We start from the raw sequence: 24,482 nt of genomic DNA on the forward strand, positions 1-24,482 counted from the left end.
TTGCCCAACACATCACCTCTAGGGATGCCTCATATGGGCAATACCCCAACCACTCTTGGCTTAAAAACACCCACTCAGAATTCTGTTCTGACATAAAATGAGGGAGTTAGATTTAAATCAGTGTGCCCAGATCAGTAGGCAGTTTTGACAGAGATAGAGAGGAAGTGATAAAAATCTTTACCATTTAACTTAAGAAAGTGTATCTTAATAATGTAAAATTACAATGACATAACTAAATGATAGAGTTTATCATGAAGCTTTGTGATTAGTTTGTATTTCCTAGTTTTCTGAGCTAATTTAACTTGTTAATAGTTTCACAGCAGGTGGTAGCTTATATGCCAACTCTTGACTAACAGACTTCTTTTTGGAGAATTTTTTTCCCTTTTAAGTACAATGGTTTCTGTTTCGAGCAAGTTATTTAAATATTAAAATATTTTTCATTTTTCTTTCATGATCTTGCTTGAATTTTTAAGCATTTTAAAGTTAGGAAAATAGCTATTTTGTAATCTTATCTGGTCTTAACAGTAGTTCTCAACAAAGAGAGTTAATGTATACAGAGTATTTAATTCAGTTTGCTATCTGGTCATTAGATATTGTAAATTATGTCAAAATTTTTTTTTTAACTAAAGTGCTCAGAGTTGGTTCTCTGATCTATAGCTTTAGTATGCAATTAAATATAAAAGAATTAAGTATCTAGAGGTTTTTAAGATATTGCTGTATCTAGGAATTAAGGATGTCATTCACTTACCTGAGACCAGCTCTTAATAGCATCTAAAGAATTAATGAAAGAATTAAGAATTAGATCCTCACTATCAGTGATCATCTTGGTGTTATTAAAAATTAGGTTAGGGAATTCCATGGTGGTCCAGTGATTAGGACTTGGTGCTTTCATGCCATGACCAGGGTTCAGTCCCTGTGTATGTATACTCGATTGTGTCCGACTCTTTGCCACCCCATGAACTGTAGCCTGCCAGGTTCCTCTGGCTATGGGATTTCCCAAGCAAGTATACCGGAGTGGGTTGCTGTTTCCTTTTCCAGGGGCTCTTCCTGACCCAGGGATCAAATCCATAATTCTTGCCATCTAGTGCATTGGGAGGAAGATTCTTTACCATTGCGCCAGCTGGGAAGCCCTTCTAGGAGAACTAAGATGCCATAAGTGGTGTATTGTGGCCAAAAAAATTTTAAAAATAAAAATTGGTTTATGTTCACTTAGCACATAGATTTTGATTTCCGATACCATTCTCCAATAAAAGAAACCAAGGCTCCTCAGAGAAATAGCTGATTCCAGGCCTGGAACAGGAAATATACAAGATGAGCCTTGGATATCTTACAATGTCAGAAAGTAAGGAGGTGCTCCAAAACAAAAGAAAATAAAATCCTACATTAATGGAATAGAGAGGGGCCAACTGAAAAAGCTCCCAATGGCCAAAAGTAGAACAATATTTAAAATAGGGAAAAATTATTAACATAATAGTAGATTATAGATCAAGGTGCAGTGAGTTAATAAATTAATAAATGAGGAAGAAGAGATAAATCTCTATGCAGAAGAATTCCAAATAATTTTTGTAGATACTCTGCCTTTAAAAGGGAATCATAAATTTCTACTCTTTAAATGTAGGCTGTGCACAGTGACTTCCTTCCATGGAGTCCAGAATGGAAAGGGTAAGGAAAAAAGACTTTTTTTAAAAAAATATATTTATTTATTTGGTTGAATTGGGTCTTAGTTGTGGCGCTCTGGCTCAGTAGCTCTGCAGCACCTGGGATCTTAGTTCCCTGACCAGGAATTGAACCTGCATCCTCGACATTGGAAGGCAGATTCTTAACCACTGGACCATCGGGGGAGTCCCCAAGACTCACTTTTTAAAAGAAACCTGACAAAACACTGCCTAACCCAGATAGTCAAATCAGCATCAACAGTTGTAAATCACACTGATAGTATTTAGTCTTAATAGGATGTGATGAAATGGCACTTTACCTCTGTGGTCTTCCAGTAACCCATAATCACATTCTTACTATGAGAAAAATATCAGGCAAATTTCAGTAGTGGGGCATCTGACAAAACATCTGACCAGCATGCCTCAAAGCTATCAAGGTCATCAAAAACATGGAAAATCTGAGAGACTCACAGCCAAGAGGAACCTAAGGAGACACAGCAACCAAATGTAATGTGGTATCCTGCATAGATCCTAGAACAGAGAAAGGACCTTGGGTTTAAAATAAAAAACAAAAACATCTAAGAAAAACTGAATAAACTTTAAATGTTAGTTACTAACAGTGTATCAGTGTTGGTTCATTAATTGTAACAACACAGAAGATATTAATGATAGGGGAAACAGTGCCAAGGAGTATATGGTACTCTTCTCAGTTTTTTGTAAATTTAAAACTGTTTGAGAATCAAAGTCTGTTATAAAAAATAATTTATGGGAATTCCCTGGAGGTCCAGTGGTCAGGACTCGGTGCTCTCTCTGCAAGGGGCCTGGGTTCAATCCCTGATCAGGGAACTAAGATCCCACAAGTCATGCAATGGGGCGGGGGGGGATTTTTTTTTTTTTTTTCAATTTTTTAAAAATTAAAAGTACTTTATAAAAATTCCATAGTTTTTAGAAACCCCTGAAATTTGATAGAATTTTAAGTATTAGTCACAAAATTGATCTAATTAAATGGATTTATAAGAAATATTTTCTAGCTTTTGGACCTTGTGCAAATGCTTATTTTTTTCATGTGTATATTTAACTGATCTAGTAAGAAACATCACTTTAAAAGTGTGTTTGTGTCAGTAGGGGAAGAAAACAGTGGAATGAATTGAGGGAATAGCATAGAAATATATATATTACCATATGTAAAACAGATAGCAAGTGAGAATTTTGCTATGTGACAGAGGGCACACAACCCAGTGTTCTGTGACAACCTAGAGGGATGGGATGGGGTGGGAGAAGGGAAGGGAGTTCAGGAGGGACGGGACATATGTGTATAGCTGCAACTGATTGATGTTGATGTATGGCAGAGGCCAACACAATATTGTAAAGCAATTATCCTCCAATTAAAAAAAGAAAATGCAATTAAATCAATCTTAGTAGTGAGAAAAAATTTTATTTTCTCCTTTCCATACTTTTCAACTTACTTTATTATTTCTTAAAAATATTTATATGTACTTTTTTTTTCTAGTTACTAAAACATGAAAGAGTATTCAAACCTTTTTGTCTGTGACTTGAAATTACAGGAAATTGTTTTAGAAACTTACCAATAGTACATGATATGAGTATGATTTGTTTTTAGATGTTTCAAATGAGTCACCTTGAAGTCATGGAGAGGCTACCATTTACCACATTTACTATTCTGAATAATTGTTCCTAAGGCAAAGTACAAATCAGTAAAAACCTACTAAAGCTTAGTGGTTGCTATTGATGTTTCAGTAAGGTTATGTTGATTAATCACAGTGATTGCTTATCAACTGTCACGGATTTACTCAAATCATTGTATTTTCTGCTACTATCATAATTTCATATGTAGTTATAATTTGCTTAATATATTTTCCTTTAACTGAAAAATATCACATTAGGACTTAGAAATTGTGCCGCTGCTTGCTGCAAGTTAATATGGTTGCCTCTGTGACCGTTGAACATAGTTTCATAATATAGCCTTAAAAAAAAGTATTATTTAACCTTTAAAACAGTCAAGATAGTGCCTTTTAAGGGTGTCTACAGTGGTTTAATTTTTACTGGGTAGAAAAAGAGCTCGTATATATCTTTATGTAGCATAATCTCTCTTCTTGTTACATTTTTTTATCTTTGGGTATAATTTAAAATATTTTTTAATGTAAGCTTTACACTTGCATTTGAGACTAAGCAACCTGCATTGTGTCATGACCCTTCTAATACCACAAACCTTCTGTAATACTACTCCGAGCGAAAAACCCACATCCTATGTATAACCTTAGATTTATTTTGAAATCTCTATGAAGAGAGCATAGAGAGATTACTAATTGTTTCTGTTATTTCCTTTAAGGGTGTGATGTCTATTTGTAAACCATGTTTTAAGTTTTACTTTGTCAAGCTTAAAATGTGAAAGTATATCAAGTACTGATTTCCTATTCAAGAGTTCCTGTATAAAAGTTTAAAAACTAAGAATTGGGTAGTATGTTAGATATCTGTATGGCATTCAAGAAAGGAGAAAGCAGTGGAACTGACAGTAGCCAATATTTCTAATATCATTGGCCAGCACAATACGAACAAACAATTGCAATTTAAACAATAAGCTACCCCCCCCCAACTCCGTTTTATTCCCGCTCTTTTATTGCTTCCTATTTTGGTTTGTATCCTTTGTGTAACTTCTTAAGATGGATGCATAAATCTAGCATTTTTAGTATTTAAAAGCATGGTTAACTACTCATCATAAGGAGAATGGTTAAACCATAGTAGATGCATATTTATAAAAGTCTGTATCTTTAAGAAAGAATAAGGAAAGCTCTGCAAGACATAATGAGAAAAATTATAGACAGTGTGTGTGAAAATTCCATTTGTGTATGTTAAAAAGTATCCACGTGTTTGTGTGTAAGTACACTGGGATGTCTGCTGTGATATCTATCAAAGCCTGTCTGTGGAGAGTAAAGGGCTTGGTGCAGAAGAGTAAAGAGCACTCCAGTTTTTATACCATATGAAATTATTTGATTACCACTATAATTTTTTAATGTACTTACATTTAAATAACTTTTGAGGTAACCATTGCGAGAATAGAAATAAGAATTAGAGCCTCCAAATAATTATAGGAAAATAGCAATGAAGAATACTTGGTCATCCTAGCAAAAATGTCACTTTTCTTCTCTGGCTTTAAAGTCTTTGAGTGGTCTGGGTCCTGCCTACTTCTGTGACTGAATCATAAACCGCATTCCCCTTCATGTCATGCTCTAGCAGCACCAACTTTCTTTTTGTTTCTTGAACCAAGCTTTTTCACTCTTACAGGTTTTTGCTCTTGCTCTTTCCTATATTTGGAATGCTATGCTCCCTGATCTTCCCGTGGCTGATTCCTTCTCATCATTTATATCTAAATTTAAAAGTCACCAACTCATAGAGGTTTTTCCTGACCACCTTTGTCAAGTAAATCCCTAATGCTGTTACTCTCTATTTCATCATCGTGTTTTATATTATTTGTAGCTCTTATTAATGTCTGAAATTACCTTCACTTTAAAAATTAACTCACACACACATGTAATATATTAGAACCTTGTTTGTCTTATTAACTGCTGTACACTGTGTACCTGGCATATAACGGGTGATCAAAAATTAATTGTTGAATGAATCTTAGGGAGCAGGAAGCAGCCATGTGTATGAAAACTTAATATTCCTATGCCACAAGATTCAGTTCAGTTCAGTTTAGTCGCTCAGTCGTGTTCGGCTCTTTGCGACCCCATGAATCACAGCACGCTAGGCCTCCCTGTCCATCACCAACTCCCGGAGTTTACTCAAACTCATGTCCATCAAGTCGGTGATGCCATCCAGCCATCTCATCCTCTGTCGTCCCCTTCTCCTCCTGCCCCCAATCCCTCCCAGTGTCAGGGTCTTTTGCAATGAGTCAACTCTTCGCAAGAGGTGGCCAAAGTACTGGAGTTTCAGCATCAGCATCAGTCCCTCCAATGAACACCCAGGACTGATCTCCTTTAGGATGGACTGGTTGGATCTCCTTGCAGTCCAAGGGACTCTCAAGAGTCTTCTCCAACACCACAGTTCAAAAGCATCAATTCTTCGGCGCTAAGCTTTCTTCACAGTCCAACTCTCACATCCATACATGACCACTGGAAAAACCATAGCCTTGACCAGACGGACCTTTGTTGGCAAAGTAATGTCTCTGCTTTTTAATAAGCTATCCAGGTTGGTCATAACTTTCCTTTCAAGGAGTAAGTGTCTTTTAATTTCATGGCTGCAATCACCATCTGCAGTGATTTTGGAACCACAAGATTAGGTAGGTTCAAAGTACTGTTTTTCTTGAGATATAATTGATGTACAGTATTATATAAGTTTCAGGTGTTTAAATACTGAACAAAATTCATTTGTTTAAATACTGTATTTAGGTGGACTAAAACTGCTTTTATAATTTCCTACTCCAACCGTCTAACAAAATAATAATTTTTTTTAAGGCATATGCTTTCCCACTAAACGGATCTTAGTCTTTCAAATAAACTTTCAAAGCAAAAGCTAAGGAAAGAAAGAAAACTGTTTTAGAGCACTGCTGCTGCTGCTGCTGCTAAGTTGCTTCAGTTGTGTCCGACTCTGTACGACCCCATAGACGGCAGCCCACCAGGCACCTCCGTCCATGGGCTTTTCCAGGCTAGAGTACTGGAGTGGGGTGCCATTGCCTTCTCCGGTTTTAGAGCACAGAGGCCTACTAGAGCCCAGCTTCTAACCTGAACTATCTTCCCCTCTCCTTTGTCACCATGCTGTATAAGTAAGTCAGCAAAACCCTCAGAGCATTCAGTCATATCCCAAATGTGGCCAGAAGGAAAATGAGTATGTCTGACTGAGATGTTGTAGAAACTTTTAGAAGTAACAACCCAGTGAAAGAGATTAGAAAGTGAACATCTGAGTCTTAATTAAAGTGAAGGCCTTGGAACAACACACTCTATTTGGGAAATTATCTGAATCCTGAAGCCCAGGTTTTGGCCTGTATCCCCCCAGTTATGTAATACGAAATATCCAAGAAAATCTCAGAAGAATAAACAGAGCCCTTGTTTAGGTAGGTTCTTCCTTTCCCCATGCTATCCCTCAGAGCATGGCGAAATGAAAACAAACTTGAGCATGGAGGGCACATGGTAGGCTCCGGCAGTTGGTGACAGACAGGGAGGCCTGGCGTGCTGCGGTTCATGGGGTCACAAAGAGTCGGACACGACTGAGCGACTGGACTGACTGACTGAGAATAACTGAGCAGTCACCTGGCCTTGAGTGTGATGAGAAGAAATGGCACAGCAGCTTGGTATATATTATTACAGCAGAGAAGAGAGAAATACCATTCAGAAAGATCTCCAACCAAGAAGAAAGATAATTCAAGAGAGGCGCTGCAGTTACTTCACACTGTAAAACAACTAAATGTGAATTTAATAAAATTAAGAAATCAAAAAATAATTTACAAGTACAGTGAGGTAAGAAGGAAGATTGTAGCACTAAGGAAATAAATTAAAGCCCAATGATGCTTTTGAATTGTGGTGTTGGAGAAGACTCTTGAGAGTCCCTTGGACTGCAAGGAGATCCAACCCATCCATCCTAAAGGAGATCAGTCCTGGGTGTTCATTCACTCTAATACTTCGGCCACCTGATGCAAAGAGCTGACTCATTTGAAAAGACCCTGATGCTGGGAAAGATTGAGGGCAGGAGGAGAAGGGGACAACAGAGGATGAGATGGTTGGATGGCATCAACAACTCAATGGACATGAGTTTGGGTAGACTCCAGCAGTTAGTGATGGACAGGGAGGCCTGGCGTGCTGCAGTCCATGGGGTTGCAAAGAGTCAGACACAACTGAGTGACCGAACTGAACTGAACTGAACTGAACTCAACTGAACACCATTGCAGAAATCACAAAAGAATCACCTGATTCAATGGACCATGCTAAAAATTGGACTATTGGCATAGAAGAAAAGCTTGAGAAAATATTCACAGTCAATGTAGAGGTTAAGAATGTAAAGCATATTAGTTAATGGTTATGGATGACTCTTTAACACTGAGGATAATTGGTATCCCACTGCAAATGGAAAGAAGATATATGTAAAAATAAGCAAGAAGAGGGCCTTGAAATTAATGAAGATACAAATATACAAATTAAAAGAATACCCCGTGTTCTAGGAAAATTTGACACAATGCTCCATAAACACTTAAAGCAAATTATCTACAAAGTTGTATGGGAAGATTAAAGACTTGTCCTCCAGATTGCTCACAGCATATTCAGTGCCAGAAATCGACAGAGCAATGGCTGTGCTGCAGTCTTCAGTACGATAGCCACTAGCCAGTCTCTTGTGGTCATAACCTCATGTTGCACAGTAGCTGCTAGCTACCATATTAGATAGTGCAGATAGAGAACATTTCTGTCACTGCAGAAAGTTATCTTAGTGCTAGTCTACAACATTTTGAGTTTGGCTGACCCAGAAATATTATAGCCAAACAATGTGTAAACCAGACAAACAGGTTGACATTTTCCAGTGTAAAAGGTTGGTAGTTTACTACTCTCATAATCTTGAAAAAAATTACTAGATAGTGAAATCCAACTTAAAACAAGCTAAAATAAATAATGATGAAATACAGGCACTATTTGGGAAAATGGAAAAATACTGAATCTGTTCAAATATAGAACCAACACCAAAAAAAATATGGGAATAATGGTTACAAGTGAGAGAGTTGTTTTTATTTTTTTTAAATAAACTTTGACAATGTAAAAATAACATAGCTAATAAAAATCTAAAAGTGGAGGAGAAGGGGACTTGAAAGCAGGTATGAATGCAACTCATATCCAAGCAAGATAGTCGATCAACACCACATACATTAAAAGCGTTAATAAAAAGGTAGGCTGTAACATCTTAATGATTTTTGTAATCTCTTTTATTTTGAGGTTTTCTGAAAAAGGAAATTATCTCATACTGAAGACATGCTTTGCATTCACTGTATTTTGTTTTCCTGTTAATTTCAGCTGTTTAATTTTCATTTTTGTATTTTTAGCTTTTTTTAAGTTGCTTAAAGAGAACGTAAATTTTACAGAAACAAATATTTTTCTTAACGTCTGGCTGCACGTATTACATATTCCAAGATGTTAACATTGATCAATTCTGAGGAGTATGAATAGAAATAATTGTTACTCTCTTTGTTTTTTTAATTAAAATTCTTTTCCTGCATTTTCCTCCTCAAGTATTTAAGTTCCAGTGTACAAAAGGTGAACTCCAAATCCTAAGCTAAAGGTGATTAATGTTTGATGGAGGAATATATGCAGAGAAAAAATGACTCTGGAAGAATGTAACTGCATTATTCACAGCCAAGCCAAACCACCTCACTGAAATTGTTGAGAAAGGAAATTAATTTTATAGTTCATTTTACTCGCTGAGTCGTGTCTGACTCTTTGCGACCCCATGGACTGCAGCACGCCAGGCCTCCCTGTCCATCACCAACTCCCGGACCTTACTCAAGCTCGTGTCCATTGAGTCAGTGATGCCGTCCAACCACCTCATCCTCTGTCGTCCCCTTCTCCTCTCATTTTCAGTCTTTCCCAGCATCAGGGTCTTTTCAAATGAGTCAGTTCGTCACATCAGGTGGCGAAGTTTCAGCTTCAGCATTAGTCCTTCCAGTGAATATTCAGGACTGCTTTCCTTTAGGATGGACTGGTTGGATCTCCTTGGAGTCCACGGGACTCTCAAGAGTCTTCTCCAACACCACAGTATGAGTTACTAACTTGAAATTTATAAACTATTATTGACATTATGTGACTGTCTTTGGTTTATCTTTATTTTCTTGTACCTTGGTCTCCCTTGACTTCACAAGGGATGGGATTACTGAATTTTTAATAATATTTTAATTTTTTCACACTGGCCCTGTATACTTAAAGTGTCTGGCTCCCGGTTAAGTTCTGTCAGGGGTGGGGAGGAGGCGCTGTACCACGCGGTTTGCAGTATCCTAGTTCCCCAACCATGGATTGAACGCATGCTGCCCACAGTGGAAGTGCAGAGTCCTAGCCACCGGACTGCCAGGGAAGTCCCCCTGTCAAGATCTAATAGGTTGATAAAGATGCTTCTTAGCAAAATCATCTGTATGTGTACGCTTTAAACAGGCCACAGAAAGGCATGTCTTATCCTTGAGATGAATATATAATATAGGAGTCATATATATGGTCATCTGATGCTAAGGAAGGTAACATGAGAAAATTTGATGGCTAAGGACTGAGCTCCCCAACTTTTGGCTTACTAACACTCTTTACAGAGGGTCCAGAAAAAGATAAATGAGTAACATAAGCAATATCGTTTTTGGAAAAAAACAATTCTAGCACATTTCCTGTTGTGATTTGTCTTAGAATTAAGGTACTAGTAGTGAAATCTGATTTCTATTCTTGGCTAGCCATGTGATCCTTGATAAGTTAGCCATGAGTCTGTTTAATCTTCTACTGCTGTTACCAGGCTGTGCTTAGATCAAGTCATCTATGAGGACAATACTCTAGTAAAGCACCTTACCAAAAAAGAACACTTATTATGAGTCTATCAGTCTGGAGAAAATCTGGTCAAGAGAAAGAAGTGCTGATATAAGAATCCAGAGGATGAAAATAATTGGTCTAGATCATAATTATCATCAAGCTGGGAAAGCACGATCTAGAGAAATAAAAGTGATGGATAGCAAACTGACAGAGTGTTGAAATGATGTTTGCATAGATCTGGGAAGGCTTTTTGTAACTAATTCTTCAGAAATCTTGGTTTCTTAGACGGTACTCCCCAAAGGATTTGTCCGGTGTTAACTCAGCCTAGCATAACAGTGTTTATCTGTAGTAAATGGATACATCATCATGTATCCTTTCCTCATAGGGGAAAAGTGAAACAAAAGCTGCTCTACCATGCATAAGAGTACCTATTTGGAGTTAAGTTTGTGGTATCAAAAACAAAAAGCCAAGAAACAAAACAGAGATAAATCTTTCACTGAGATGATAACCCCCATGACATGAAATTTAAAGGAAATTAAAATATGACAATTTCAACTATCCAGAAGATGAATCACGTTTTCTTCAGTTACAGTTTTCTAGCAATGAGCACTCTCTCAGTAAGCAAGATAAAGCTTAATGAGTGGTTGTTTTATGGTTTTGTTTTTTTTTTTAAAGGTTAGGTAGGACAGTTACTAATTCCTGGAGGGTGCATGCTGGAATATATAGTAGTAAAATGTCGTACCAGCAGTTAACATTCAGATGGTTCAAACAATACATATAAATAGAACAAAAGCAAATGTGGCAAAACAGTAATTGTGAATTTAAGGAGTATATGGATATTGTACTGTAATCAGCTCTTCTGTAGATTTAAAACTTGTAAAAACTAAAAAACTAGAGAAAATTTTTGCAAGAAGTTAATGATAGACTACATGGTTTTATATTTGATCTAGGGTGCTTTCTACTACCTTATCTACACATCTAGTATATTAAGTAGGTGTTAACTGGTTAAATTCTTTAAAAAAACAAAACCTTCTAAGCAGATTATCTGGTTGTAAAGAGTATGAAAAAACCTATGACTTGAAACACTGCTTTTAAAATCTGCTATCTTCCTGTCTAAGGAAGTGTCCTTCCTGTGGCAATATAGGGTAAGTTATAACCAGCATTAAAAACATAGATAAAGAAACAAACAGGAATGGACTCTTAGGCTTGGCTATTACAATTTCTCTTTAAAAATGAGACTAATTCATGAATTTAAACAAACCTGGACCCCTGCCTCTTTTCTTACTGCCACAACACTTTTTAATGTTGTACACTGCTAAACCACACTTTTCTCCCAAACACTTGTTCAAAGCAACTTAACAACATATTTATCTCAGTTTGGTTGCAGCATAACATGCAAAATCATGCTCCTTAGAGCTATAGAGCATACACTTCACGTTTTCTCTTCCATCTTTTAGCTTGATATGCATCACCATACTTAATTGTTAAATCTTTTAAATAGTATGTTGGAGTATAGTAGATATAGGTGAAGATATTTCTCATTAAAATGTCTACTTTCTGCTGTGGCTTGCACAAATACATAATTCATTTTTTCCCTGCTGACCACAGCATCTATGATTTTTCAATCAATAGGTTGAAAATATTCCAGTGACAGAATATTGTCACATCCTGAGCACAGTCCAACTCTAGCTCGTTCTTTCTATGATCAAAGCTGCCAAAAGTTGCAGTACCAAAACAGGTAAAGACATATGCCTACGGTTGTTAATCAGCAGTCTAGGTGGCTGAATACCAGAATCACTACTCTAAGTAAAAGATTTCTCTGTACACATTTATGGGTTATATTAAAGAACATAACTCTGGGGCTATAACAATCTGTTACCTGATTAAAAATGGACAGAATTGGACTCCATTTTCTCTTTATTTTTTGCTGTATCTCCTCATAAATATTAGGGTTTTTTTAAGTTTTAAAAGAATTGTTTTCTTGGTCCCCAGATCTTTGGGTTTTTTTCTTCATTCTTTAGAACAATTAGTTTTCAGTCTTACGGGTCATATGTGTAGAATTTTCTCAGATCCTAAACATTTTATTTAGTTCCTCATCATACATTAACAAACTTTAAAATTATATTTTCTGTTTGAGAGCTAGGTTAACCAAGAAAGGGATTTGAGTTCAAAATTGAACCAACCTCTGTAGACAGGGAACTGACCAGCTGTAACTATCACAGAAATAACGTGAAGTGAAACTGATAGCAGAATTGAAAGAAATTAAAGAACCCTTGACAGCGTTCTTCTATTTTTGCTTTTAAATATATTTGTTCTGGAAACATAGAGACTATTTGTAAATAAGTTTATGAGTCTTGGTCATTTACCTGAACATTCACTGTTGTAGTTTAAAAAATAGCTCCTTTTTTTTTCAATATATAAAATTAAACTATATAAATTCTGTAATGAGTATCAACTCATAAAATATTGAGATTTTTAAGAAATAAACATTTTATACTTGGCATATAAATTTTAGATTTGTGTTTTTTAAAAAATAGTTAATTTTCAAAGGTAGTTCAAACCAGTGCGTTTCAGTGTAGTTTCGTCACACTGGTTGTCAGAGTCACCCCTTGTTTAACTCTCAGAGTATACTGATTTCAAGCTCCATTCCCAGACATTTAGAATTCAGTAGATCAGAAATAAATTCTCTTAATCTGTAAGTTTACAAAACTCCCAAAGTAATGTTTTTTTCATGATCATCTTTGGGAATCATTGTTTTAAGCATTTCATAGGTTGTGTTGTTTACATTATGGTGTTTGTTTCCTTGGGCTTCCCAGGTGGTGCTAGTGATAAAGAACCTGCCTGCCAATGAGACATAAGAGACATGTGTTCAATCCATGGGTCGGGAAGATCCCTGGAAGAGGATACAGCAACCCACTCCAGTATTCTTGCCTGGAGAATCCCATGGACAGAGGAGCCTGGCAGGCTACAATCCATAGGGTCTCAAAGAGTCGGACTTGACTAAAGTAACACATGTGCATTTACTTAGACATATTTTTAAAAATATTTATTAGATAGGATGTTTTATTGCAGGTAACAGAAAATCCACTTCTGGTTTTGTTTATGGCATAAATAATATGGCTTAAATACTAAATGGTATTTATTGGCTTATGTGCCTGAAAAGTCCAGAAGTAAGTTGTGCTTCAGGAAAAGTTGAGTTTGAGCTCCATCTTATATTTAACCATGATTCTTAAGGCTCTACCCTCCTGATCATTTTTATCTTCTGGAGGTTTTCCTTATTGTGTTAAAATGGCTAACAAGTGAGCTTTATACCCATGTGTCATAATATCCAGAATAAGAAACTATACCCCATACTTTCTGGCAAAAGTTTTGAGTGTCACACTTTGAGAAACTCCTGAACCAATCACTATGCAAAATAGATGTGTTTATCTTGTTTGGGTTAAACTCCACCAATCAGGGCCTACCTAAGGAGTTGAGGATCCGGATAATTCTAGTCCTATTACCACTACATAATGAAGGAGAGAGAATGGATCTTGATGTAACAACCATAAAATCTACTGTATGTTATTATAGAGATGAACTATAACTTAGCCTGCTCCAAAATTATATTCTATTTAATGAAGTACTAATTGTATGACTTAATCATATTCCTCTTTCATTTCTTGAGTTTTCAGTAAAATGTGAAGAAAGCAGTATCCATTCTAGAGCAAAACATGGATTTCTGTTTTGCTTGTTTTACTTTTTGTCCCCACTGCTTGGCATGTGGAATCTTAGTTACCAGGGGTGGAACCCACGTTCCCTGAAGTAGAAACATGGGGTCTTAACCACTGGACTGCCAGGAAAGTCCCAAAACATGGATTTTTAGGTGAAGAATCATGAACTTTGGGAGATGAGTAGAGTTTGGACCAAGTGCTTACTTTTTAGCAGACTGGGAAGGGAGAGGAAATTAGTTGTTTTTTATTGATGACTACTTCCAGTACTTTATTATGAAAAATTTCAAAAATATAGAAGTTGAAAGAATTGTATAGTGAACACCATAAATTCACCACCTCCATTCTAAATTAATATTTTGCTATATTTATCTCTTGCTTCATCAGATACTTACCTATCCACCATTCTAGCGAATTTATTTTTTCAGTGCATGTCAGCATAAGTTAAGTTTTCATACTTTACCCCAGTCACTTAAGCTTGCATATTATTAACTAGAATTATTAATGACCCTTTGACTAAGAGGTTCATATATAAAGCTCAGTTACTTGAGGCCTTAATATGAATTACATTATTTCAGACATCATAATGATAATTCCTAAAATTATTTTTCGAAAGTAGATCCAAGTGTGAAATGTACATTTAAAGCTTTTATAAATGTTACTTTATGTTCTCTTGATGTAAAGTTTCTTTTGCTGTGTGACAAAAAGTATTTAAGGTCTGTTCATTGAAATTACTGAATGCCAAAATTGTTAACACGTTGGATCTGTCTTCCTTTAAGTTTGTTACTTACTTATTAGTTTTGCTTAGGAAACCAGTTAACTGGCAATCTGTTGTTATCAGCTGGACCAAAACAAAACCTCAAGAAAATTCAGGTTCCTGGTAAGTTTAAATACTAAATGGTATTTATTGGCTTATGTGCCTGAAAAGTCCAGAAGTAAGTTGTGCTTCAGGAAAAGTTGAGTTTGAGCTCCATCTTATATTTAACCATGATTCTTAAGGCACTACCCTCCTGATCATTTTTATCTTCTGGAGGTTTTCCTTATTGTGTTAAAATGGCTAACAAGTGAACTTTATACCTGACATTTTATAGCTGACATTTTCCCACCATCTTATCAGAAAGAACCATGTGGACATTTCTCAAAAATAAAAAGGTGTAAAAATACTTTCAAAAAAACCCCTTAAACATTAGATAATTGAATGAACTGCCACAGAAGTGAAATTAAATTGATACCTACTTATTAGACTATAATAGTTAATTATATATATATTTTTTGGTGATGTAAGCATACAGTTATTCAGTTTTTATATTTAAAAAGAATCTTTGAAAGACTTTATATTAACGTATTTAAATGAGACCCTATTTGTAGAAGAATATAAAATCATAGACTTACAGATAAAAGGTCATTTTTATACATTTCAGTTCATTATATAGCATTCAGGACATCTCTTACTTTTTATCTCTGTTATTGAAATATCAGCTATGTTCCCTTAAAGCAGGCTATTGAATCAAATACTCCAAGGGGAGCTTTCCACTTGTATCTGTCGCCCTGGTGTGCTTCTGATGTGTGACGGTGTGCCTGGATGGTAATTGTCTTCTCCTGGGGTCACTGCTAAAGCCTGGAGCTGCTTAATCACCCCTCTTCTTTCTTCAGTTTAGCCAGTGCCTTACAGGTTGTTTACTGGGGTCTCTGTCCACAGAAACAGTGATTTAATAGGCATCAGAATGTTTTTATTTGTAAAAGTTTTTTTAAAAAAACTAACTAATTTAATCTTTAAATCTAAAAAGAACAACTATATGCAGTTAGATTTCATCAAATATATAGTGTTTCTCTTTGAAATTCTGCCTTTTTTCCTACAATTAATAGACATTGAAAGAACACCTATTTTTTAACTGTAAAATGTAAAAGGGCTTCTTTGATTTTCACAAGTATCTTTCAGGAGTCTTCTTTTTTTAAGTTGAAAGCTTTCCTTTTTTTATTGTAAAATTTCTTAACTGCTCTGTTTTTTCATTAAATACTACCTTTCCTCCAAAGAAATCAAAGTGCTATAAACAAACTTTTTAGCCAAACCCTACAATGACCCACCTTTGGAAGAAACAAATCTTTGGAGTCATTTGATCGTTTTTTGTAAAACGGACTTAATGATTTCTGTCTTGCCAAGCCTTTTTTTCAGTGGTCTTAATTATTATTACTGGTCATTCTACAGTCATTCAGATCTAAAGCACTCCTGCATTCTTACAGTTTTAGCACTTACCTTGGGCTTTGTCATTTTTTGTTGTTGTTTAGTTGCTAAGTCATGTCCAACTCTTAGTGGCCCCATGGTCTATAGCCTACCAGGCTCCTCTCTCCATGGGATTTTCCAGGCAAGAACACTGGAGTAGTTTTGCCATTTTATTTACCCTGAAAATTTTACATGATCCCACATGATAACATTGCTCTGTGATGACCAAAATCCTCAAGACTTTTACCTTTATTGAGGACCTAATTAAAAATCACCTTTATCCAAGTATGATTCCAGACCATAAACATTTAGTTTATTTCATTCAGAAGGATATCTTCCAAGTAGATTGCACTTACCATTTAATCACCTATTTCAAGAGAATTAATATGACATAGTTGTAAAATTAGACTAAAATAAAAAGCCAGCTGAACACATGTATTAAAATGGGTAATTCTTATCAGATTTCCTGACTTTGGAAATATAGTTACTTACTAAAAATATTCTCCCCTTTCTCATGTCACATACAGGATTTAGAAAGTACATTCTATAAGAATAATGGCTTTATTTTATTTATATTAATGAATATTCTCCCTCCAAAATTTTTTTTTCTACATTCTTTCTTGTCTTCCTTCTTCTTTCAGTTACTCACTACTTAATCCTTTCTACCTGACATCATCTTTTCCATCTTTGAGATATACAGGACTAAAGGTGGAGTAAGTCTAGAGCCAAGGAAAATCTTAGAATGAGATGTAGTCATGCAACAGACTGAATTTAGGTGGTGGGTTCATTAGTCTTTATTTTATTACACTGTTGTTCTTATTCTTCCTTTGAAATGTTTCATTTAAAAAGTGGGTGATTAAAAATAAGATGCAGGCATAAGAACATGTAAGTCGTATTGGACAACTGTAAATTGATAATATGGATCATATTAGCTTAGGGCCATAGATGCAAGTAGCTATAGCATTTTAAATTCTTTTGGTGTTACAATTCCTGTTTAAATCGTTGGAAAAAGTGCAAGTGTTAGCCATTTAGTCATGTTCTACTCTTTGCGACCCCATGGACTGTAGCCCACCAGGCTCCTCTGTCCATGGGATTTCCTAGGTAAGAATACTAGAGTGGGTTGCCATTTCCTCCTTCCCAACCCAGGTATTGAACCTAGGTCTCCTGCATTGCAGGCAGATTTTTTACCATCTGAGCCACCAGGGAAGCCCTTAAATCAGCAGAGGCTAAAATAAGTATTTTTGTAACAAATCCAAGAAAGCTAATTTGTGAATCCTTTGCATAGATCTCCATACATTCTGTTTCATTATTTCTCATGTTCAAAGTGCTGTAATTTAAGGTAGAAAACGTGTCATCTATTGTTGTGACTCTTGAGCATCCAGTTCACTCAGTCTTTCATTTAAGTGTCCTTATCTAGGAAATAGGAATAAAAATGGCATCACCGACTCAATGGACATGAGTTTGAGCAAGCTCCAGGAGATTATGAAGGACCGGGAAGCCTGGAGTGCCTCAGTCCTTGGGGTCGCAAAGAATCGTACACGACTGAGGGACTGAACAACAACAGTTATACACGGTTGTTGTGATAATTACATGTAAAGGGCTTAGAACAATTCCTAGCTCATTGTAAGCCTGTCTTTCTCTACTACCACTCCTCCAATAGAGAAGCTCTACAGAAAATTGAGTAGCTATTTTCTCAATTGTTCTAAGGATGATACAAAGATAGTACCATTTTAGATGCATAGGAGGTAAGTTAGATCATTACATACAAGGATACTTTAGGCATTAGGGCTTAATTCCTGTGATAGGTAATATGAGTTTGTATGCTCAGTCATGTCCAACTCTGCAGTGCCGTGGACTGTATGTAGGCCCACAGACTCTTCTGTCTATGGAATTTTCTAGGCAAGAATACTGGAGTGGGTTTGCCATTTCCTTCTCAAGGGCATCTTCCTGACCCAGGGATTGAACCTGTGTCTCCTCCATTGCAGGCAGATTCTTCACCCACTGAGTCACTGCGGAAGCCTGTGGGGGAACCTCAATTGTGAAGGCCTAATAAGTGCTCCAGATATGTTAGCTTTTATTTTTTTGATTGCAAGTGACAAATCCACATTCAAACTGGTTTAAATAATCAAGAGATTTTATTGGTTTATATAAATTAAAAAATCAGTAAGGAAGGCTTCAGAGATGGTTTGATTAGGATTCTGTTTTGGTATCCTTGCTGTTCTATTGGTTCTGCTATCATTTCTCTGGGCATCGTATTAATATTTCTAACTAAGTTTTGAAAAGAATTTTTATCTTAAATATGGGAATATGGCTAAAAACCATAAGGTGTCTTTTGTATGTATTTTGAAGGCCCTGCATGTTTGAAATATAGTCATTGTTAAATTAATTCTTTTTTTAGATGATTATATGTGATATCCATGTGTTTAAATGTATAAGAAAAGTTTTAAAGCCTGTGGAGTAGGGAATGGCAGTCCACTCCCGTAGTCTTGCCTGGAGAATTCTGTGAACAGAGGAGCCTTGTGGGCTACAGTCCATGCGGTCACAAAGAGCAGACACGACCAAGCGTTAACACTGACTAGACAGAAACAGTAGTTGTTCTTTTGTTGTTGTTTAGTCACTAAGTCATTTCCAACTCTTTTGTGACCCTATGGACTGTAGCCTGCCAGGCTCCTCTTGCCAGGAACTTTCCATGGAATTTCTCAGGCAAGAATGCTGGAGTGGGTTGCCATTTTCTTTTCCAGGGTATCTCCCCGACCCAGGGATCAAACCCGCATCTCCTGCATTGCAGGTGGCTTCTTACCACTGAGCCACCAGGGAAGCTCAGTTGTTTTTTTACCTCTGTACAAAAACTAGTTATATCAAACTGCTTCAGAAGGCCACATTCCAATAAAAGGTTTTTAAGTCAAATTGCCATAAGAAAAAAAGGGAAGGATTGTATAGGAATAACTTGATGAAAGGCTTGCAGAACAGAGTAAAGGGTACATAAGGATGAAATGAAGGTGGCAGGAATAGAGTAACACAGAAGAGCAGTCTTTTTTTTTTTTTTTTTTTAAGTTTAGAAGAGCAATCTTGTTGGGGTGGTTGCCATTACTCTGCAGAGGAGCTGCCCATCCTGTTGCCGAGGCAGTTCTGGCTAGTTCTTCTTTTTGCCAAGGATGTTAGGGGAGGGCATGTGGAAGCAAAGTAGAGGCTGCGTGTGGTTACAGTCAGAGTTCCAAACCAGATTATGTCCAAGGTCCCTTCTTCTTGTGAGTGGAAAGACATTTTCCACGTTGGAAAATGCTCTTCACTATAACCGATAATACTCAAGGTAATTGTATAGAACCTAAGGCACCTTTTAAAACTTACTTTTAAGTAACTGATAAATGTTTAGATACCACTAAGACAACTTTTACAGGAACTCCAGAATTCTCTCAAATCACAATGTATTATCCTGCTGCTGCATGCTGATATTGAATGATCTTCAAGTACTATTCTTGAGATAATAGCAAGTGTAGAACAGCTTGTATGGTGTCTATAGTATGAGTGAAAATATGTGTGTATACATGTGAGTTTATAAATATGTGTATACATGTGAGTTTACACATGTCTGTACAAAATACCATGGGAAGACTACATGAAAAAAACTGTTAACAGTGGTTGTCTCCATGAAAAGAAACTTGAGTGGTGACTATTGAAGGTAAATTGGTACTTTTCTGGCATCAGGAGTTGCTCAGTAGTTTTCAGTAGATGTCTCTGGATCAGAGCTTCTTAACATTTTAAACATCAAACATGGCCTCCTAAACAAATAATCTGAAGACACCAAAAACAATCCTGTTTTTTTTCCTTTACCTTAAAAGTTCACATTTGTTTTCAGGTGGTGTAAGAAAAAGGCAGTTCCTCCTCTTTCCAGTCTGTCTCCCTGGAAAATGATTCCAGCATGATTCTGTAACTAGTTCTCAGGATTGGAGCACCTTTTAATCTCATTCCTGAGCTAATTAAACAGAAGCTATTCAGAGCCATCTTCCCCTTGTAAGAGGGTTTTGAAGAACCTTTTCTCTTTTTTTTTTTTTTTTTTTTCCTTTCTGTTCCCCAGCAAAAGCAACTTCCTACTGTAATTTTAGGAGGCTTACCACCTTCCCAATTAAGCATTGAATCTCTTATGGAATGGATAGAAAAGCATTTACCCTCAAAATGACTAAATAAATGGCTTTCAAATTCTAGGGTAATTTTTTTCACTAGTAGACCCTTTCAGTTATTGATTTCTAAGAGCCTCTCAAAAGATACAGTTTATAAATTGTGTTAATTATATTAATACAGTTAGTTAAAGTTAAGTCGCTCAGTCGTGTCCGACGCTTTGCGACCCTGTAGACTGTAGCCCACCAGGCTCCTCCGTCCATGGGATTCTCCAGGCAAGAATTCTGGAGTGGGTTGCCATTTCCTTCTCCAGGGGATCTTCCCGACCCAGGGATAGAACCCGGTCTCCCGCATTGCAGGCAGACGCTTTAACCTCTGAGCCACCAGGAAAGCCTGTTAATACAGTTAATCAGCATTATTTAGAAATAGTATAGTTTACTATTAATTTTACAGAAATAGCTTGAGAATATATTTGTTCAGAATTTAGCCAGTTAAAGGATATGCCTTTATGCTGTCCTGTATCTTCAAATACTTAATACATGCTGTGAAAATTGTCTCTTGATTTTGCTTTGTTATATTGTCACAAAACAGAAAGAAGAAGGAAAGCTTCAAGGACAGCTTAACAAGTCTGATTCTAACCAGTACATTAGGGAACTGAAAGATCAGATAGCAGAGCTGAATCATGAGGTAAGTGATAAATTTTGATCTTCACATATTTCTTTCTTCCTTCCTCTGTATTGTGACAACACTTTATTATTGCTTATGATTGACTCTTTCATGGTAAATATTTTTTTGTGAATCTTTGATTATTATTAATAATAATATTTTAGAAAATTATCTTCTGTTTAACACATTTTTCTGTTCTAGTATTGAGGATCTGATTTCCTTAAACCTCTTTAATCATATCTGAAATGATCAATTAATGTTTGTATGGCAAATATTTTACTTTTTTATTGAGATCTGAAAACACTTGATAGTTTGCCTGGGTTTCCAAGTTACTTCAATTAAACTAAAGTTTTCTTTTTATCTTTATAGTAGATTTGTGGTATTACCGTTGTGACTAAAGGGAAGTCTTTTTTACTCTTGTCTTCTTTTTCACTTCATAGCAGTATTACTGAGATTGCAAAAAAGGATACTTGCCTAATATCAGTTAACAGATTTCTTAGTATCTGAATACTTTTTAAACTGGCACTAACTTGAATCTGTGAGAGTCAACTCATGAAATTTTCAAGTAGTTTTTACTAGATAGTTTTATTATACTAGGTAATTTAAATTGTTTAAAAGAATGTATTTTGACAAGAGAGACACTTTTTAATTAATGTGATTCTAGGTCAGTTTCCTTGGGTTTTTTTCTAATGATAACTATCTGACTAAACATAAATGGAAAAGTATGCTTCTTATATTGAACTATTTGTACAATAATGTTTATTCACAGTCATTTGAAGGGGTAACATAAACCTCGCTTCTTAAGAAAGAAACTCATTTTCTTCACTAAATTAATTTAACCTCAAAGGAAAAAGTTTGGACATTACCCTTTCCTGGTATTACACTCTTCAGTTAAAGTCTGTGTTTTGGGTAATACCTCCTGGAGGCAGTCAATCTAAGTAAATTCTGAATGAAAAGAAAAGCTAACAAAAATGATAAATCTTAGATGTGGTTTAATTTAATTTGCCTTGAAGTTTTGTAGGTCTTTCCTATAAATACTGATTTTTCAGCTGTGGTAGCATTTGAGGGATCCAAGATCATGTTTATCTTATTTATGTTAATTTTTTATAATCTGATATGATAGTAATACATGAAAGAACAAGTTACAAATAAGCATGTTCTAGAGATTCTTATTGAGAACCCTAGGGGATTATTCCTTAGGTTCAAAAGATTTTCTTAAAGGAAATTATGGCTGAAATAAGTCAATCTCCCATGTATAATTTTGACATCTAGTGATAAGGGAACGTATCTTAACTAAAAATAATGATACTCTCACCTCATCAGGAATGGCAGAAAATAGTTAACTTGAGGTTTAACTTTAATGTCAGATTTTTAGGTGTGGCTTGTGAAAACAATCTTTAATTTTAGAACAGTTTGTAATAAGATGCTAATTGGGTGATTGAGAATAGGCCAGAGTCCTGGGCTTAAACAAGTCCCAGTTAGAAAACAGTAGAGAGGAGAATGACTGTAGTTGGGGACCACACTCCCAACCCACTCCAGTATTCTTGCCTGGGAAATCCCATGGACAGAGGAGGCTGGCCGGCTATGGTCCATGGGTCGCAAAGAGTGGTACACAGCTTAGCACCTGAGCAGCAGCAGGAGACCACAGAGGCAGACAGAGGTGAGAATGAGTATAGGGTTGGGAGTTTAGAGGAGGCCAGGTTTGATTAAGTAATGTGACTGAATTGTGGAAATAAAGTTAGATTGAATAGAATCAGTATATGGTGAATCTTCAAAGCTAGAAGAGATTAAGTTTGCTAGATATTGTGAAACCACTATAGGTCTTTGGTTGGAGACTTATTTTCATTATATTTTTATTCACCTGTTCAAAGTTTTATAACTAAAGAAAGGATAAGGGAAAACAGGTGAAAGTTTAAGATACTGGCTCAAAAATTACTATTTGTTGGCCAGCTTCTTGAGAGATTTAAACAAGTTTCACCTTTTTATTCTAGTGATTTTGGTTTTTTTTTTTCTTCATTCTTGTGTATAGCACTTCACAGTGGGGGGAAAAAACAGATAAACTAAATTCAGTCTAATTGCTCCAACTTAGCTTTTGTTTGTGTTCTAGAATTTGCTAGAATCTTTGACTTTCAACATAAGAATTGACTTTTAAGTATTAATGTTGTATTTGAGCATGTGACTGTTAATAGTTACTGTGTTAGCTGATTTTTGTACTTCTCTAAATGTTGAAGGAAATATTGAAACAGCTTTGCAGATTCATCTTCCTGAATACAGCAATGTTGTGCATGTTATAACAGCTATGACCACTTAGCATAGTTAGCTGTATGAAATGGTAAAGAGGATTAAACAAGTTATTTTTCATGAATGGCTGAATATATTGTTAATCTATAAAGTAGCAATAATATATACTGTTTATTGGTCTGTCACTCAAGCATGGTGTCAGACACTTCATATTTATTATTACTAATCTTCATAATAATCCCATATGATGGTAGTATCCTCAGTTGAATAGATGTGGAAACAGACTCAGAATGATTAAGTAACTTTTCCCAAGATGATACAAATAGTAAACGATTGAGTCAGGATTTAATCCAGAATGGCTTATCTTTTCTGTGTTACTTACAGAGCGTTTAGATTAGAAAACAATGTTTAAAATCTTAAGAATATCAATTAATGACCATATTTTAACTGTGTTGTCCTCCTTGACACATGAATTCGCATATATCCTGTAAGTAAATTCTGCAGTTGACTTAGTCACAAGAGCTCCCTATCTCTCTCTGTCACTACTGCAAAGAGAGATCTATATTCACGTTCTGCAGCTTACTATCATCCATCCACATACCTTCTCTAACTTCCAACCCCTGTGATTCTTACCCTTACCACCTAACTAATTTTGCTCCTAATATTACCTACCTACCATAGAAATCTTTTAATTTGAAGCCTCTTACCCTGCCAAGAGCTCCTCAGAAGCCACTGTGGAAGCTCTTGCTGCCCCAGACCTGGATGAGGCTGTGATTAAATCCTCTCCTAACCCTACGTTCTGTCCTTATGGCAGACATAGAAAAGACCCAAGGTCCCAATTTAAGTGCTTTCCTTTCCCTATCTTCCCGCCTACTGCCCTTTCACCCATCTATCATCACAGCACCTACTCAGTACGAGGCACTGGGCTTAGAATTGAATATAAAGGAGATTGAAATACAATTCATAGCCTCAAGGGACTCACAGTCTAACAAAGCAGATTGTTGTTTTTCAGTTGTTCAATCCTGTCTGACTCTTCTGCAGCCTGGTGGACTGTAGCATGCCAGGCTTCTCTATCCTTTACTGTCTCCTTCATTGTTTGCTCAAATTCATGTCCTTTGAGTTGGTGATGCCATTTAACCATCTCATCCTCTGTCACCCCCTTCTCCTCCTGCTCTCAATCTTTCCCAGCATCAGGGTCTTTTCCAATGAGTCAGTTCTTTGCATCAGATGGCTAAGGTCTTGGAGCTGTAGCATCAGTCCGTTCAATGAATATTTAGGGCTGATTTTCTCTAGGATTGACTGGTTTGATCTCCTTGCAGTCCAAGAGACTCTCAGGAGTCTTCTCCAGCATCGTAGTCGAAAGCATCAATTCTGCTGC

At 36.2% G+C, this 24,482-nt stretch overlaps 1 protein-coding gene across 7 annotated transcripts in view; it reads left to right on the forward strand.

The window, feature by feature from the left end:
- The window catches only part of EVI5 (ecotropic viral integration site 5), a 228,958-nt gene that overhangs the window by 169,524 nt on the left and 34,952 nt on the right, over positions 1-24,482 (forward strand). For all 7 annotated transcript variants that reach the window (XM_061121370.1, XM_061121369.1, XM_061121371.1 and 4 more), the window contains one exon: positions 20,789-20,884. In XM_061121370.1, the coding sequence (XP_060977353.1) occupies positions 20,789-20,884 (96 nt within the window). The remainder of the gene's footprint in view (positions 1-20,788; positions 20,885-24,482) is intronic.

The sequence above is a fragment of the Dama dama genome, chromosome 20 (genome assembly GCF_033118175.1).
Source record: "Dama dama isolate Ldn47 chromosome 20, ASM3311817v1, whole genome shotgun sequence".
NCBI classification, from domain to species: Eukaryota; Metazoa; Chordata; class Mammalia; order Artiodactyla; family Cervidae; genus Dama; species Dama dama.